At 37.1% G+C, this 18965-nt stretch overlaps 1 protein-coding gene across 1 annotated transcript in view; it reads left to right on the top strand.

Moving 5' to 3' along the window:
- The window catches only part of PSPC1 (paraspeckle component 1), a 52423-nt gene that overhangs the window by 14773 nt on the left and 18685 nt on the right, over positions 1-18965 (top strand). The window contains exons 4-6 of the mRNA XM_055426427.2: positions 6047-6243; positions 10923-11007; positions 13543-13648. Coding sequence (XP_055282402.1) covers positions 6047-6243; positions 10923-11007; positions 13543-13648 — 388 coding nt within the window. The remainder of the gene's footprint in view (positions 1-6046; positions 6244-10922; positions 11008-13542; positions 13649-18965) is intronic.

Raw genomic sequence — 18965 nt, 5'->3', positions numbered from 1 at the left:
TTTTCTTGTGTATATTGGTAAAAGGTTAACTTGACTTCGAAAAGTTCAACTTTTATAACTGGGGCGTGGGTGAGTTCCATAAGAGTGTACTGTTTGTAGTACCTATGCCAGAGAAACAGTGAATTTTAGATAGAAAAGTTTCTGTATTGAGTATGCTACAGGTGTATTATGAATTAAGAGGAGTCTTTGGCAGGAGTAGAAAGATGGTTCTAGTTAAATAACTTGGGAAAGGGTAAGAATTATTCTTTTTAAAAAAATTTATTAATCTGTGGTATCTACCAAAGTTGTGTGTGTGTGCGCGTGCGCGTGTGTGTATTCATGCTCTGTCAGTCATGTCCTACTCTATGCAACCCTATGGACTACAGCCTGTCAGTCTCCTCTGTGGGATTTTTCCAGACAGGAAAACTGGAGTGGGTTCCCGTTTCCTTCTCCAAAGAATTCTTAAAGATGAAAAAGAAAAATAACCTTTTAACAATTACTTTTCATTCAGTGTGGTTCAGATATTTTTATGTAAGCTGACTGTGTGAATACATTGTGTTGGTCTTAACTACTCAGTTGTTTATTATAGTAAGTAAGACTGTAGTGAACCTCCCTGCTGATCCCATTAGTTAAGACTCTGTGCTTCCAAAGCAGGGGGTGCTAGTTTGATCCCTGGTCAGAGAACTAGATCTCACATGCTATGTGGTGTGACTGAAAAACAAAAAACACTAATATTTGCGTGCATGAATCTAGACATTGGAACGCTTTTGTGCCAAGCACTGTCCTAGGTGCTGCCACTGCAACTTAGAACTGTTTTTGCCGTTATGATGCTTACATTTCTAGTGGCAGGGCTACACAAATACTGAACCAAAGATTAATGTTTTAATAAATATACTAAGTAGTGAGAAATACCATTTAAAACCACTAAAGTGAGGTATGATGCTAAGATCAAAGAGTATGCATATTTAATGGTGATTAATTCTGGTAGATGGTTTGCCCAAAACATTATACCAATTTATACTCATTGGTGTATGCATAAAATTATTTCTCTTCATCCTGACCAAAAAATGATTATGATTTTAAGATTTGATAATTTGTGTTCAAAATAACATTTTACACATGTTTTAATAGCACTCTTTGATTTTAGTGTAGACAGGTTTTTCCCTTGTAGTTGATTTAAATGACCAGTGTGGGTGCTTTTTTATTTGATTGATTTGGCTTTTGTTGTGCCACACAGACTATATAGTTGTGACATGAGGGCTTTAGGAGCTCCATGACATGTGAGGTCTTAGTTCCCCGACCAGGGATTGAACCCACGTCCCCTGCATTGCAAGACAGATTCTTAAATACTGGACCACCAGGGAAGTCCCTGGGTGCTTATTTTTAACTGGTGTTGGAGATGTATCAACGAACAGAATAAACCAGAAATTTTTGCTGTGTGGTGGAGTGGGTAGCCTATCCCTTCTCCAGCAGATCTTCCCGATCCAGGAATTGAGCCAAGGTCTCTGGCATTGCAGGCAGATTCTTTACCAGCTGAGCTATCACAGAAGCCCTTGGGAAGCAAGGGGTAAACAATAAAATAAAGATGGCAGAAAGACAGGGAAAAGTGGGTGCAGGGGAGCAGAAGAGTGTGGCTTTTTTATACAGGTGGTTAAGGAAGCTTTTGTGAGGGTAGTATTTGATTCACAATTTGAAAGCGGCAGTGGTGGGTGGGGTGATGTGGAACCGGATGGAATAGGGATCTCAGTCAGCTGAGGGGTACAGCTCTGCAGGCTTTGAGGGAGGACTGGCATGGTGCAGGTGCAGTGAGGAGGCCAGGTTAACTGGACCAGGGTGAGTATGGGGAACCTTGTAGGGATCAGGGGAGTTAGGATGTAGTGGGAGGAGTGCAGACTGTGGGGCTTGTGGGCTATTGAACTAACTGGCTTCTGTGGTTCATGTGAAAGGAAGAAGCAGGATAGTGATTTAATTTTAAATTTAAAGCAGCTTTGTAGTTGCTCTGTTATAATAGATTATAAAGAGCCAGTGGTGGGATTGGGGAGGTAAGTTTAGGATTCTGCTGACAGGAAGTGGTCACAGTGGTGACGACCAGAAGTGGTCAGATTCTGAATGTGGTTTGAAAATAGATTGGATTTTGCTGATGGATATGGGGATGTGGGGGAAAGAGAGTTAAAAGAGTGATGATGATGTTTTTGGCCTAAGTAACTGGAAAGTATGGGCTTGCTAGTGACTGACATGGAGAATCTGGAGGAGTAGATTTGGGGGAGGAGGATCAGGAACCTTGTTTTGGGATCTGTTGTCAAGGTAGTTGGATTTGTGTTTGGAATTCAGATGTGCTGTTTGGGCTCAAGTTACCAATGTGATGGAAAAGAATGTCAAAGGACCAACTCCTGAGTGCTCATTTGACAAGTTGGGAAGGTCAAAAGGAATCAACAGAGACTGAGTGGGAGCAGTCCCTGAAGTGGGAGGGACACCCAGCAGAATGTGTCCTAGAAGCAAGGGATTGGTAGTAATCAGTTATAACTCAACCACATAAATTTCTCTTAAATGCTGTTTCTCAAAGGCTTACATTTAATTTCCTATTCATTTGATTTCTGGTTATAACTTATTACAGATTTTAAGTAGAGCATCTTTTTGCATTCAGGAATTAGAGAACTGGAATTTTAAGGGTGTTACAAGAAGTGGAATTTAAAGTTTGTACTTGTTTTATTGGGGGAAAAAAAACCCCAAACCAAACTTGTTTATATAATGACTTAATTATTCCAGCAAACATTACATGATCGCATGATATTTTAAACTTCACTGCTAAAGAGTTATGCTCTGAAGGGAATGTTCATGAAACTTAAGAGTCAAGATTCAAATTCAGCTCTGGTGCCCCAAATCCATATTGTTTCAATAGTGTTTCTTTTGGGAGAAAATGAAGTTTTTATATTAATTACTGTAGTCAACACCTGACTTAGGAACTACTAACTAATAAACAGTTCTTTCAGAAAAATTAGTGGGTGGTGGATCTCTCTATTCCTTTCCCTTTTCCAGTCAGTGCTTTAAAGAGAAAAAGATCCAAGTCTATTTTTAGGTCTAGAATCCCTTGATCATGGTTAACTTTGATTTTACCTATCCCCTGAATATCTTTGAAGCTGTTTCTTGTCACTATGTTTTCCCTCTGTGACAACCTCCTCCTTTATCTCCCAACTTTGTCCCATCCACCATCTTCCCCTCCCCATCCCCAAATAAAAGTTAAAATTTATGATTACAAAGTATCTTTAGTTTTATTGGTGGGTGAGAATTGTGTTCTTATAAAAGTACTTTTGAATAATCTAAGTTCTTTGAATGTTGGGTACATTCATAGGTCTTCATTTAAAAGATTTTTTCCCCGTCATTTATTCGTTCATTTAAGAAATAAATACTAAATGTGTACAATGTGCTCGGTATGTGCTAGGTACTTAGGTACAGTGGTTAACAGGAATTTCATGTGCTCATTTGAGTTTACAGTCTAGCAAGGCAAACAAGTATAAAACAAATTGAAGTAAATTAGGCCTGTACTATTTGGTGTACCAATTAACCTGGCATATAACACTCAACGAATTGTTTCTGCTTTATTACTGTCCCTAAAAGTTATTCAGTTCAGTTCAGTCGCTCAGTCGTGTCCGACTCTCCGCGACCCCATGAATCACAGCACGCCAGGCCTCCCTGTCCATCACCAACTCCCGGAGTTCACTCAAACTCATGTCCACAGAGTCAGTGATGCCATCCAGCCATCTCATTCTCCGTCGTCCCCTTCTCCTCCCGCCCCCAACCTTTCCCAGCATCAGAGTCTTTTCCAGTGAGTCAACTCGTCGCATGAGGTGGCCAAAGTACTGCAGTTTCAGCTTTAGCATCAGTCCCTCCAATGAACACCCAGGATCGATCTCCCTTAGAATGGACTGGTTGGATCTCCTTGAGGTACAAGGGACTCTCAAGAGTCTTCTGCAACACCACAGTTCAGAAGCATCAATTCTTCGGCGATCAGCTTTCTTCACAGTCCAGCTCTCACATCCATACATGACCACGGGAAAAACCATAGCCTTGACTAGATGGACCTTGGTTGGCAAAGTAATGTCTCTGCTTTTTAGTATATTATCAAGGTTGGTCATAACTTTCCTTCCAAGGAGTAAGCGTCTTTTAATTTCATGACTGCAGTCAGCATCTGCAGTGATTTTGGAGCCCAAAAAAATAAAGTCTGACACTGTTTCCACTGTTTTTCCATCTGTTTCCCATGAAGTGATGGGACCAGATGCCATGATCTTTGTTTTCTGAATGTTGAGCTTCAAGCCAACCTTTTCACTCTCCTCTTTCACTTTCATCAAGAGGCTTTTGAGTTCCTCTTCACTTTCTGCCATAAGGGTAGTGTCATGAGCATATCTGAGGTTATTGATATTTCTCCCAGCAATCTTGATTCCAGCTTGTGCTTCTTCCAGCCCAGAGTTCCTCATGATGTACTCTGCATATAAGTTAAATAAGCAAGGTGACAATATACAGCCTTGACGCACTCTTTTTCCTATTTGGAACCAGTCTGTTGTTCCATGTCCAGTTCTGACTGTTGCTTCCTGACCTGCATACAGGTTTCTCAAGAGCCAGGTCGGGTGGTCTGGTATTCCCATCTCTTTCAGAATTTTCCACAGTTTATTGTGATCCACACAGTCAAAAGCTTTGGCATAGTCAATGAAGCAGAAATAGATGTTTTTCTGGAACTCTCTTGCTTTCTCCGTGATCCAGCGGATGTTGGCAATTTGATCTCTGGTGCCTCTGCCTTTTCTAAAACCTGCTTGAACATCTGGGAGTTCACGGTTCACATATTGCTGAAGCCTGGCTTGGAGAATTTTGAGCATGACTTTAGTAGCATGTGAGATGAGTGCAATTGTGCGGTAGTTTGAGCATTCTTTGGCATTGCCTTTCTTTGGGATTGGAATGAAGACTGACCTTTTCCAGTCCTGTGGCCACTGCTGAGTTTTCCAAATTGGCTGGCATATTGAGTGCAGCACTTTCACAGCATCATCTTTCAAGATTTGAAATAGCTCAACTGGAATTCCATCACCACCACTAGCTTTGTTCGTAGTGATGCTTTCTAAGGCCCACTTGACTTCACATTCCAAGATGTCTGGCTCTAGGTCAGCGATCACATTATCGTGACTATCTTGGTCGTGAAGATCTTTTTTGTACAGTTCTGTGTATTCCTGCCACCTCTTCTTAATATCTTCTGCTTCTGTTAGGTCCATACCATTTCTGTCCTTTATTGAGCCCTTCTTTGCATGAAATGTTCCCTTGGAATCTCTAATTTTCTTGAAGAGATCTCTAGTCTTTCTTATTCTGTTGTTTTCCTCTGTTTCTTTGCATTGATCGCTGAGGAAGGCTTTCTTATCTCTCCTTGCTGTTCTTTGGAACTCTGCATTCAGATGCTTATATCTTTCCTTTTCTCCTTTGCTTTTCGCTTCTCTTCTTTTCACAGCTATTTGTAAGGCCTCCTCAGACAGCCATTTCGCTCTTTTGCATTTCTTTTCCATGGGGATGGTCTTGGTCCCTGTCTCCTGTACAGTGTCACGAACCTCCGTCCAGAGGTCATCAGGCACTCTATCTATCAGATCTAGTCCCTTAAATCTATTCCTCACTTCGACTGTATAATCATAAGGGATTTGATTTAGGTCATATGTGAATGGTCTAGTGGTTTTCCCTACTTTTTAGGGGACATTTGCGTCATGTGTTACAGACTGCCTTATATAAAATTGTTGATTGAAAACCAGAAAGGCCTTATTGGAGGTGGTAATTTGGGGAATGCAGGTTGTAGTGTCTCGTTGTCTTGTTTTGAATCCTGGTTCTATTGCTTATTAATTAGTTGGGCATCTTTGGGCAGTTTCTTAAACTGAGACTTGTTAAACTGCTTGACAACATTGCCGTGAAGTATTTCTTGGAGGTTACTTGTCAGACAGTGCCATGAACGCTGTATGAGCTTAGTTAATGGTAATGCTTGTTGTTCTTATATTTTGTTTTAGTTTTTAAACATGGTTCTGTATGTCTTTTCATGTAAACTTAGGGAAAGAGAACAGCCGCCACGTTTTGCTCAGCCTGGGACATTTGAATTTGAGTATGCGTCTCGATGGAAGGCTCTGGATGAAATGGAGAAGCAGCAGCGCGAGCAGGTTGACAGAAACATCCGAGAAGCCAAAGAGAAACTGGAGGCAGAGATGGAAGCAGCTCGGCACGAGCACCAGCTGATGCTCATGCGGCAAGGTGCGTTTCTCATTGATAACTGTTACTATTGAAGTTGCTAGTTAAGAGTTTTAAGACAGTTGAAACTCAAAATACTAGAAACAAAATTTTTGCTTTTCTGAGAGAACTTCCTTATGAAAAAGAAAATTATTAAAATAGCTGACTTAAAAAAGATTCTTATTACGTGTCATAAGATTACAGATGGATGTTCCTTGGCAGAGATGAAAAAGATTCAGGTTTGCTGATAGATTTGGGAATTTGCTACTGCTGCTGCTGCTAAGTCACTTCAGTCGTGTCCGACTCTGTGTGACCCCATAGACGGAAGCCCACCAGGCTCCAGATTTGGGAATTTAGGAAGACTAAATTCTTAGTATTTGGCAAGAACACTTTAAACACTTGAGACAGAGCTAACTGAATTTTTTTTGTGTGTGATTTTTTTTTTTTGTTAATAAGAGCACTCATAACAGGTGTTATGCATAGCATACATTTATTAATATTCACTGGTCAGATACTTAATGTGACAAGCTGCTTAAGTATATATGAGAAGCTTACTTTTTCGCATCCTTGTTTCTAGGTTTCTTTTTTTTTCTTTATCATTGCTTTCTTTTCTTTTTTTTTTTTTTTACTTTACATTATTGTGTTGGTGTTGCCATACACTGACATGAATCTGCCCCGGGTGTACATGTGTTCCCCATCTTGAACCTCCCTCCCACCTCCCTCCCCATCCCATCCCTCTGGTTCATCCCAATACACCAGCCCCGAGCATCCTGTATCATGCATCAAACCTGGACTGGCGATTTGTTTCACATATGATAATATACATGTTTCAATGCCATTCTCCCAAATCATCCCACCCTTGCCCTCTCCCACAGAGTCCAAAAGACTTCTATACATCTGTGTCTCTTTTGCTGTCTCGTATACAGGGTTATCGTTATCATCTTTCTAAATTCCATATATATGCGTTCGTATACTGTATTGGTGTTTTTCTTTCTGGCTTACTTTTCCCTCGGTATCTCTAGGTTTCTTATTATGCCTCCTTATAGTCTCTCTCCCCTTTGTTCTTTTCTGTTAATTCTCCCTGTAATTTTTTCTGATTCTTTCTATCACTTTTCCATTTTCCATAAAACTTATTTTTTTTCCTTAAAAGAATTTTTTTTTTGGGCTGTGCTGTGTGGTTTGCAGGATCTTAGTTGCCTGACCAGGGATTGAACCTATGCTCATGCAGCAGAAGTGTGCACTCCTAACCACTGAACCACCAGAGAATTGCCAAAATTTTGTGTTTCTTTAAAGTGTCTGATTGCTTTCTATTTTGCTCTTTTTTTTTTTAATTTAGTATTTCATTAAACCTTTATCTCCCCTGGAGGAGGAAATGGCAGCCTACACCAATACGCTTGCCTGGGAAATCCCATGGACAGAGGAGCCTGGTGGGCTGCAGTCCATGGGATCGCAAAAGAGTTGGACACGACTTAATGACTACAACAATAACAACAGAACCTTTATCTACCTTCTCTTGGCTCCCTGTTAGAGATAAAGGTGCTACAGATAGCTGCCTGGTTTCTATTGCAGCCTTCTTTTTATATATATATATATATATATATATAAATTGTTTTTATTTTTTATGAAGTATAAAAGAATTTTACTGACTCAACTAGTCTTTTTTTGCTGTGCAGCATTTGGGATCTTAGTTCCCTGACCAGGGATTGAACCTGTGCACCCTGCACTGAGAGCACAGAGTCTTAACCACTGGACCCCCAGGGAAGTTTGCAGAGGCTTTGTTATTGGACTTTATGTCATCTAATCTTGGCCTCCTCTAAACTATTCTTTATACTAGAGCCAATATTTTCTTTTATTTATTTTAATTGGAGGCTAATTCCAGTATTGTAGTGGTTTTTGCCATACATTGACATGAATCAGCCATTTGGTCATCATTCATCTGTAAATCTTCATATGGTAGATTCTCATTTTCTTCAGTATAAAATCCAGGTTAGCTTTTTTCAGCCTGTTCATTACATGTTTTGGAGAAAGAAATGGCCGCCCACTCAAGTATTCTGGTCTGGAGAATTCCATGGATAGAAGAGCTTGGTGGGCTGCAGTCCATGGGGTTGCAAAGAGTTGGACACGACTGAGTGACTAACACAATTTGTACATGTTTTTGAAGCAGTTTCAGTCAAGTCGCTGAATAACTGCTGGTGCCAAGTAAGTTAAAATCCAGCTCAGCAAACAGTAGAAACTAGTCAGATATTTTTGGTTTCTTTTGGTACCCTAAACCTAATGTTTCTGTAAAGTCACTCTTTTTCTAATAAAATTTAACTCATTCATATCATGTACTAGTATGTTTAAAGACATACGGTAAGTCCTCTCAATAGGAATCTTCAAGTTGCAAGCTTTCAAAGATGTGAATGTGTGTTCCATCAGCATCAAGTGTGGGTGAAATTGCAGCTTGCTGTTTCCTTTTGCTGACGACTCCTCAGCTCTACCATCTCCCATCTTCTCTCCCTCCTCCAGTCAGTAACTCTTCTTGTCTGTTATTTTTAATATTTTTTTATTTATATTTATAATCTTTTAAAAAATCCTTCCTTTTGGTTGTGCTACTTCAGGTTACATATTTTTTGGGTAATACTTTTCTCTAGAAGTACATTATCATGGCGGTATATAAATATATAATTTTTGTGAAATTTCAGAAATTTTGGGTATTAGCAACTTATAGGAATTAATTTGGAAGATACAAAATGTTGTTTTAAGTTGATTGTGCTCCTGCTTCGTATTAGATAGTGTGTTTATCAGATAATTTGATTGTCAGATCCTTTGAGCTAATTATTGTACCCTGTTCTGGTGAGGAAGCATGGTCTGAGAGGGCAAAGCAGCATTCTTAACTGGCCCAGCTTAAAAGGAGAAGATCCAGTTTTCAGGAAATATTCATGCTCTTTTCTTCTTTTCATGGAAGAAAATATAGTACATATGTTTCCATTTATTACTATGTGTGTTCCTGTTTTAAGAGCAGCAAGCCTAGAAGATCAATAATAAAATTGTTACACGATACACTGTATTGACTTTCTTAATTAATGATAGTAAGATATTTCCCATGGTTTGTCTTATTGAAGCATTTCCCCTTAGGAATATAAATAGACTATATATTTTTGGTCTTTACCAGTCTCACCAGCTATAGAAATTATATGACAGTTATGGACTCTCAATGTTGGTTGTACAATGGAGTCATCTAGGGAGCTTCAAAAAAAGAAAAAACTCATAGCTGGTTCATATCCCAAGAGATTTTGATTTAATTGGTCTATGGTTAAAAGGCACTTGAGCAGTTCTAATGAGCTAGTAAGGTTGACAGTTACTGATAAAAATGTTTGAAGATCATTGTCGTCATGTTTTTTAGATAGCTAAATGTTTTTCTCAACTGGCATGTTATCTGAATCACCTAGTTCCTGGTACATATACCAAAGCAGACTTACCGTGAGCAGTCTCCGAATTTTTTTTAAAATTTTTGTTTTTTTTAGTTTCTCAGTTGAGACTGAGTATCCAGGTCTGGGGTGTGGCATTTTGGAAGGAGCTTTGGAATAATGAGAGATTTGGCTATATATCCCAGTGAACCATATCATGCCTGGATGATTAGAGCCACATAATCTGTCTGATCTTTTTTAGTTGACATAATTAATACATAATTCAATCTTTTTTAACCTTCAGGGAGGATAATATTACCTTTTTATAATTATGATGCCTATGTTGTTATAGTTAAGATGTTAGAGTTATTTGCCTATGGGATTTTAACTTGAACTGTTATAAGAATTCTGAATATAGTATTTTATTAAGAAATGTTTGAGATAATTTATGTTCATTTTAGAAATTTGAGCTAACATGCTTATAGAAAAAAGAAAACCAATAATTGTGTTATCTGGAGTACTTATATATATTTTAAAATTTATTTATGAGTCAGTGCATGCATGCACATATAGTTAAGTAGGATAGTACAAGGATATTTTAACACTTGGGAAATTTATCCACTGCTTCTCAAATGGGCATCTTTGTGCTGCTTCACTCTGAAAGCCTTGTTCTTGATATGTGACATGGGTTGGTGACAGTGGGGATGCTTGTCCTGTTTAAAGTGGGCTTGTTCACATCAGTGTTCAGCCCTTTTCCTCCTTTCAGGAACTATCCCCTCTTTTCTTCATTGATGCAGGAGGAAATGTGCTGATAGTGTTGGGAGGGATGTTTTGGGGTTTTATGCTATGTCCTATCCCATTTTTCCTACTGTTTCTGGTCTGATGTTAATGTGCCCTCTGCTGATGTTTCCCAAGGCATCATTTTGGGCTTCAAGCTTGCTGCTGAAGAAAATTATAATTTGCTTAAAACTGTGTAAATGAAAATGTAGCTATTGTTCATTCTATTTTTAGTATGTTCCAGACCCTGTGTTAAAGCAGTTACTACCCATTTTAATTTTTTAGCATAAGGGTAGATTTTATTTTCTTCATATACCTGAAGAAATGGGCCCAGGAATGATATTGACCTGGTTCATTACACAGCTTATAATCTTTCATTGTAGAATGATGCGGTAAGACTTTAAAAAGAGAAGCTAGGTGCATGAGTATAAATAAATTACTACATATATTGCCAGTTGTGGAGAACCTTTATGCTTATAGATGTAAAAATACAGAAGAAAAAGCTAAAAATATTAATCTGTAGTCAATATTTTGTAGATTTAATGAGGCGTCAAGAGGAACTCAGACGTTTGGAAGAACTCAGAAACCAAGAGCTACAAAAACGAAAGCAAATACAGCTGAGGTAAAGAACATCATTATAACGTATATGTGAATATATGTAGCTTTTATTGTGTATGTTATTAATAAAACTCCAGTGTCTGTTATTGACAAGTTATATTTAATATTAATTGGAAAATACAGAAAAAAAATAAAAGAATTGTCCATTTTTGACTACAGTTATGGAATTACTAACAATCTCCCATAATTCATTTTTCTATCAATATGATTGTTTCTAGCCAGTTGTGGACACTTTGCAGACACTGTGAACTTAGAGGGCTTAGGCATTATTTCATATAATTTACTGTAAAAATGGACTGTGATTTACTGGACTATTTTTTCTATAGATGCACATATTTGCATTCTTAGTTTTGATTTTTACATGTGTTTAAGATTGGTCTGAATGCCATTATGCATTTTTGTTCTTCTGATAATTTATTTAAAAAGGATATATGGCGGTGGAATCCATGGTAAAAACGATATGAGCATCAGAGATCTCAGTACATGATAGACAACTGTGACAGGCAACTTAAAATCTTTTAGGTTAAGCAAGGAGGTTTAAGGGAGTAGTTGATCTAAGATGTGGAAAGAAAAGTAACAATTTTTCTTGCATATGCAAGGTTTAATTGTAAAATACAAGATAAATATTACTCTTACATGTTTCAACAGTCTTAATTAGGAATCATAAGCACAGCTATCGGAGAAGGCAATGGCAAGCCACTCCAGTACTCTTGCCTGGAAAATCCCATGGATGGAGGAGCCTGGTGGGCTGCACTCCATGGGGTTGCTAGGGGTCAGACACGACTGAGCGACTTCAGTTTCACTTTTCACTTTCACACATTGGAGAAGGAAATGGCAACCCACTCCAGTGTTCTTGCCTGGAGAATCCCAGGGACGGGGGAGCCTGTTGGGCTTCCGTCTATGGGGTCACACAGAGTCGGACACGACTGAAGTGACTCAGCAGCAGCAGCAGCAGCATATGCAGCAGCAGCAAGCACAGCTATGATAGATTAAAGCAAGCTTAAAGTTTTGTTTTGAAAGTGCTGTTAAAGTACTAAATGCTGTGATGGGAAGGAAGGTGATCATGGGAAATAAAAGAAAGTGAAAAACCGTTAATGAGTTTGAAGTGTCCTCATGGTCTGGAGGTAGATAGTAGTTCGTATAGTATATTTTTTCCAACTTTGTACCTCATGATATCAGTGTATGTGTGTTTCTGTATTAGGACTACTCTGATTTTACTCTTACCTACTTACTCTCAATTTATAGTACTTGGCAGGCAGCATCAGCACCTTAACCTCAGTAATACTGAGTCATAAGCTGACTCACTTGTGTTGTGATAAACCCTCCAGGTGACTGTGAGGCATTCTAAAGTTAGGAAACCACTGTTGTAAAAGAAACTCCCCACTTAACTCCTTTCCCAAAGGGCTGTTTTCCATGTCTTTTTTTTTTTTTTTTTAACAATTTTTATTTATTGATTGATTTCTGCGCTGGGTCTTTATTGCTGCCCGTGGACTTTCTCAAGTTGCAGAGAGAAGGGGCTAGTTTGTAATTGTGGTGCATGTTTTTCCCATTGTTGTGCCTTTTCTTGTTGTGGAGCACAGGCTCTAGGGTGTGGGCTCCGTAGTTGTGGCACGTGGTCTCAATCGCTTTGTGGCATGTGGAATCTTCCCGAACCAGGGATTGAACCCGTGTTCCCTGCATTGGCAATCGGATTCTTTACCACCAGGGACGTCCTCAGTTTCTTTCTTACTGCTTTTTTCTGTTTTATGTAATTGTGTTTAAGTCTCTACTTGTCCCAATAAAAGGAAACCTCCTCTCTTCTAAAATAAACCTTTCTGAATCTAGCTTTCTCCTTTTACATTTATCCTTTACAGCTAGGCTTTTAAAATTAGTGCCCTATACTTACGCTGAAATAATAAGTAATTAAAAGTAAGCGGTGTGGGAAAGGGCTCCTTCGTAAATATTTTAGGCTTTCCATGTCATATGGTCTCTGTCTCAGCTATTTTAATAGTGCTGTAACCCAGAGGTAGCCACAGACAGTGAGTGAACGTGATTATTCCAAAATTTACAAAAATAGGTGATACATAGATACCTGGTCCCAGGAGATTTCCTCAGTGAGTTGATCCAGTGAGGGAGAGGGGCTTATGAAGGCTTCCTTCTGACATAGTAGGAGTTTTGTCTCAGCAGTGTGGTAATTTGCAGTGTTTGGTACTAACTGCTTTGCCAGTGGTGAATCCAGGCTTTTTCTTTGTTCCATAATAGAGTACTGTTTTGAGCTTTTGGAAGCTGGACTTTTTTTGACTGTAACCATATAACTCGGAGGCTGTTATTTTACTTTTTTTTTTTTTTTAATTTACTCCAGATAATTACCATTTCATTGGTTTGTTTGATTTATTAGAGGTTTAGAACAAAATAGAAGGAAGATAAATCTGATAAGCCACTCATCAGAGACTGGCATAATGTATAAATACATGATACACATACATGATTTTACCTGAGGTAAGATACCTGGTTATGGCTTATATGTCACACCCTGAATTTTTATTTACAAATCTCTCAGGCATGAGGAAGAGCACCGTCGTCGTGAAGAGGAAATGATCCGACACAGAGAACAGGAGGAGCTGAGGCGACAGCAGGAGGGCTTTAAGCCAAACTATATGGAAAATGTAAGTAAAGTACTAGTTAACTAAAGTGATTTTATATTGTCAGGTGGATGATGTATACTTAGAATTTTTTAGATACTGCTTTATATAGTACTATATTTTATAATCTTTCTGAATCGTCATGTTTATGATAAACTAGCAAGTTTCTTAACCTCTTACAGGTAGTAAACCAAAATTAGTTTCTGAAGATGATCATGCTTTATGAAATGGATATTAAATTTTGCTTCATTTCACTTTATCTTTTTTTAATTGCTGCTAAATTAAGAATCTTGATAAATCCCATCATCTCCACTTGACTAATGTTCACCATTAATTGATGTCAGTTCTTTAGTTTGGAAGATTTTAGACATATAGAAAAGTAGAGTAGTATATGCTCATTAGTCAGCCATAACAGTTATTAGTACTTGGCTGATGTTTTTCATGTTTAAGTAATCTGAAATTTTTTGTATGAAAACCTTGACTTCATATAATTTTATATGAGTGTGGACCTATAAAAGATAAGGACTCTGAAAAAATTTCTTTATCGTACCTTAAAAGTTGTCAGTTACTTAATATTAAGTAATAAAAGCCCCAATTTGTCCAAGTCTTCAGTCTTTTAAAAAAATTTGGTTTCTTCAAATGGGTTGATACATCCATTCTTTTTAGTCTGTAGGTTTTCTTTCTTTTTTTTTCATTGTTTCCTTATTGTTCTTATTTTTAAAGAAACAGCTGCTCATAAAGAATATTTCACATCCTGGATCTTGTTGATTATATCCTGGCAGTGATGTTCAACAAGTTTCTTTATGCCTGAGTTTCTTACAAACTGGAAGTTAGTTCTGGAGACTTTATCTGACTCAGGTTTTTGTTTTAGGGAGGCAAAATGGTAGGGCAAAAAAGGATACTTCAAATGTTATAACCCACAGGTTCTAAATGATAACAGAGTCTAGTTGATCACCTTAGATGAATGCCAGCTTAACAACTCACTCTAAAAAATACTTGCCAATATTTTTTTCTGTTTTAAAGCCATGATTCTTAAGTAACTTTCCGAAGCTAAACGTATTAATTCAAATCACCGGTGCCTTTTTTTTTCTGTCTCTGTCCCTGAAAAATTTTAAAGCTTTTTAAATTAAAATGAATACAGCAAAGTAAATCCTAAGTAGAATAGTAATCAAGAACTTTCTATTTTGCCTTTCATCAAGTAAATATCCTTTGAATGAAAATTACATTTTCATTTAAATTCCGTTAGAAAATTTTTTGTTATTATTTATAAGTTACACTAAAAGCTAATAGATTTTTAAATCCCATTACCAAATTAGTTGAGTAAGTTTTTTGAGCATTGGGTGTTCTTTTTTTTGAGTAATTTCTAGCTTTATTGCAATTCTCTTTTCCTCTTGGGTACATAATACTTACATACTGACATTTTTAAATTGTGGTCTTCTTTTTCACTGTTAAATTTTAATATAAATCTGTTGGAATTATCAATGTGAGAATATTTTACAATGTTAAAAGAATGTGGAATTAAAAAAATTTTCCAAATGTGTATATTTTGAAAACTAGTAAAGTGTTTTAATCTTAAAATATAGAAAAGTGCATGTGATAAATTTCTTAGGGAAATTTTATTTCATTCCATTGACAACTAGGAAATTCTTCCTAGTTCTTCCGTGTATCTCAGTATATCAGTTTCTAAAGTGCTTGTCTATAGTTAAGCTGGTGGGATTAGCTTAATATTTTTCTGGCATAAACTTTATGTCCTTGGAGAAAATATGTAGCTGTGTCTAATGATTTAAGTCATTTAGGGACCAAAGGAAGTGATTAATATGTTCTGTTAAACTTAAGTTGGCTACATCGAAAGCTTGATTACAAACTCCGATTCTTTGAAATTTCACAGTTTTTAAAAATCCACATCAATATTTTTTAATATGTCCAAGAGGTAGGCATAATTAATGAAGGACAGATAGTTTTGACTTTTCATGCAAAAACTATTTAGAAATGTTGCTACAGTTTAAAATTGAAATCCTGCAAACACTTAAAACATTGGAATGTTTCAAATTCATTTTAATTGTGGGTAAGATGTAATAGCCAGGGAACTTTGAGAATAAATAAATTAGATATTTAAAAGTATGGCAGGTTTAGTGGAATTTCAGAAGTAGCTCATTTATTGTTTCATAAGATTATGATGTCAGAAAAGTTAGATGATTAAATATTTTAATATTCATAGACTTTTAGTGAAAGTGAAGTCGCTCAGTCGTGTCCGACTCTTTGCAACCCCATAGACTGTAGCCTGCCAGGCTCCTCTGTCCATGGGATTTTCCAGGCAGTAGTACTGGAGTGGCTTGCCATTTCCTTCTCCAGGGGATCTTCCCAACCCAGGGCTCGAACCCAGGTTTCCTGCATTGTAGACAGACGCTTTACTGTCTGAGCCACCAGAGAAGTCCAATAGAGTTTTAAGTCCAATAGAGTTTTAAGTAGTTACCAAAAGAATGTTTTACATATTTGAAGCATCATAAGATTAATTTGGCTGGAGTAGAGGTCTGCAAAGGAAACCTGGAACCTCCACCCATTTTTGTACCACCCTACCACAGAGCTGAGAATGGTGTTTACATTTTTTAAGTGTTGATAGATAAGAAAAAAAAAAAAAAAGACTACTAAACTGTATTTGTGACCATTAAAACCTAAAAGACTTACTGTTTGACTCTTTACAGAAAAAGTTTACTGAACAGTGGGCTGGACTTGGTGATTTTTTTCTTTTTAATTAATAATCATATTAGGCCCCAAAGTTAGTATGTTCTTAATTTTTTGGAAAGGAATCATTTAAAATAGTATGTAGTAATGATATTTAATATGTAGGGGAAAATATAGTCTTCGTTCTATTTTTAGCTTTTTCTGAGATAGACAAATTTTTCATCATTTTGGTCTCAGTTTTATTTGGTTCCTAGCTTCATAATGCTTGTTAGTATAAACTAATCAGGCTAATCAAGAACTAAAGAAATATTAACAAAAGCTCTTTACTGGTCTTAAGTGATTTGTGTTAATAGAAAAACATTGAGGCCATTGTTGCATCAGTTATTCTTCATTTACGTTCAGAACTGTCTCTGGAAAAATTTGTTAAACAATTTTAATGTTTGTTTTTGTTTTTAAAAGCTTTGAAATTAGGGCCTCTTATGTGCTTCTCTTATTTCCCTGTTCATTGTAAAGGGAGGAATCACATGGTAAGTGTTCAGCTTGCCTGAATAATAAAAGTCATGTAGGTTTACTTGGTTTGTTTGAAGATGCCACCTCTCACTTCTTTCTAATATTCCTATTAGAAATATTCCAACACAGCAAATAGTAGCTGCTTTGGAGTGTAAAATAAATACTTATTTTGTCTTGAATAGTATATATTTTTTAATGTAGCAAAAGATACTATGTTTGATCATGTTTTTCTTTGTTAGCTTTCAAATTGATCATAATATTATACATAGGAATATAGTTTTAAGAGTTTTAAGAATATGCCAACTCTTCATCAATTAGAAGCTGTCACTTTAATTTCATAACTTATTTCTCCTTAGAGGAAGTCATGCTCTTTGATAATAAATTTGTAATTATAAATTAAACATGTTATTTTTCACTCCTGCAGTATATTTTTTTGACTCCTGTAACACTATGTATTTTTATGCTGTGCCTTAATTTCATTTAGGTTTGTTTTTACTGCAGTATAATGGGACCATTTTCTAGACAGACCAGTTTCTAGGTTGAAATTTTCTACTTATCACAATTTTACAGCTTTGAACACAGAAGTTATTCAGTTAACAGTAAGAATTTGTGAATCTGTCTTTATGATTGTCTTTTTTCTTTAATATTAGGTTTACTGCTTGTAGATTCAGTAGTTTAAAATTTAAGTACTGCTGTGTATGTACCCTTTATTTGTGGATACAGCTTGGTTTGGAGTAAAGAGGAAATTTTAATTAGAATGTTTTTAAAATGCAGTTTCTTGAAATAAACTTTCTTGGATAAATGATAATGTCATAAAGTATGTAAATGTCTTTCTGGCTTTAGTAGTGGTATCATGTAGTTATAAAGTACTTCGACTTGGAGAATTGGATCAGTGCTTAGATTGGATGCTACTTTGTTTTAAAACTTAAGTAGTTTCTTTGGCTGGCATGGTCAATATTAATGTGTGGGTTTTAGTATAGCCCTTCATATCTGTTTCATATATATATATGTAATTTTTATTCCTTTTTGAGTAGGTGGGAATAGCCCTGAAGAATTGAACACATACATAAAAACCTGAATGTTTATTACATGTCAAGGCAGTAATTTGACCCCCATTCCTTAGTTAGAGGTGTCCATTGTACTTCTGGGATTGGACAGCAAGGCCATAAGCAGTGAGGGGATGCAGCCCCGCTGAGAGAGAGAGGCCTCTTCACAGTAGTATTTCTGATCATGCATAGTAAGGAATCAGGGAGCTTTTAAAAAAGGTGAGTGCTCAGGTCTCCATCCTACTCACTGATTCATTTTGTGATTTTAGTAGATTCTGATGGATTATCCATTGGTAGCATACTGGTTGAAAATCCAGTAATTTTCAACCTTTGCAGCATTTCTGTGGAACTTAGAACAGTGCCTGAGACATAGTCCAGTGGGACTGGGTTGCATGGGATCAGCATTTTAAAAAGCTCTTTGGGTTACTTATTTTCATTAGCGAAGATCAGAAACCACTGGCCAAGTCGAAATGAGACATATGTTGAGATGAATATAGTGATACTAGTTGAATTTGTTATGGAACTTGGGGAGTTTGGGTGAAGTGAGAACTTAGGTTCATTCTGCATGGGAGATAGGGCTCACCTAGTTAACAGTACAAATGGCACAGCCTTCTGTGTGAATTGTGCTCTGTAGGATTTTGGTGTGGCAACTTTTTGTTGGACTTTCATCCTTTATATGGAAAGGAGTATTGTCTCAAATGATATATTAATTTTTTGTTTTTAAAATACTTCATTTCGACTGGGAGTCTGCAGACTAGGGTAAGTCAGGCCAAATCTGAGCGCTGCCTGTTTTTGAGACAGGTTTATGGGAACGCAGTCGTGTTTATGTTTTGCTTATGGCTGCTTTGCCCCAGAATGGCAGCATTGACTAGTGGTGACATAACTCTGGTGTTGTGTCAAGACTGTATGGTCAGCAGAGCCTGAGATACTGTCCAGTCCGTTCCCAAAAAAGTTTGCTGACCTGCGATCTCTGGCCAGTTTGAGAGTTGTGAGAGGGTAATGGGCAGGAAGGCCAGGGGTCTCCAAATGGAGGAAATAGTCTGCAAGTGTCAGACATTTTTTCTGTTTCTCTTAAGCAGCAAGAAGAAACAAACTACAAGTGT

This window comes from Moschus berezovskii, chromosome 13 (genome assembly GCF_049115385.1).
Source record: "Moschus berezovskii isolate FMDL1 chromosome 13, NW_MosBer_1.0, whole genome shotgun sequence".
NCBI classification, from domain to species: Eukaryota; Metazoa; Chordata; class Mammalia; order Artiodactyla; family Moschidae; genus Moschus; species Moschus berezovskii.
This window is presented reverse-complemented; position numbering and strand designations above follow the sequence as displayed.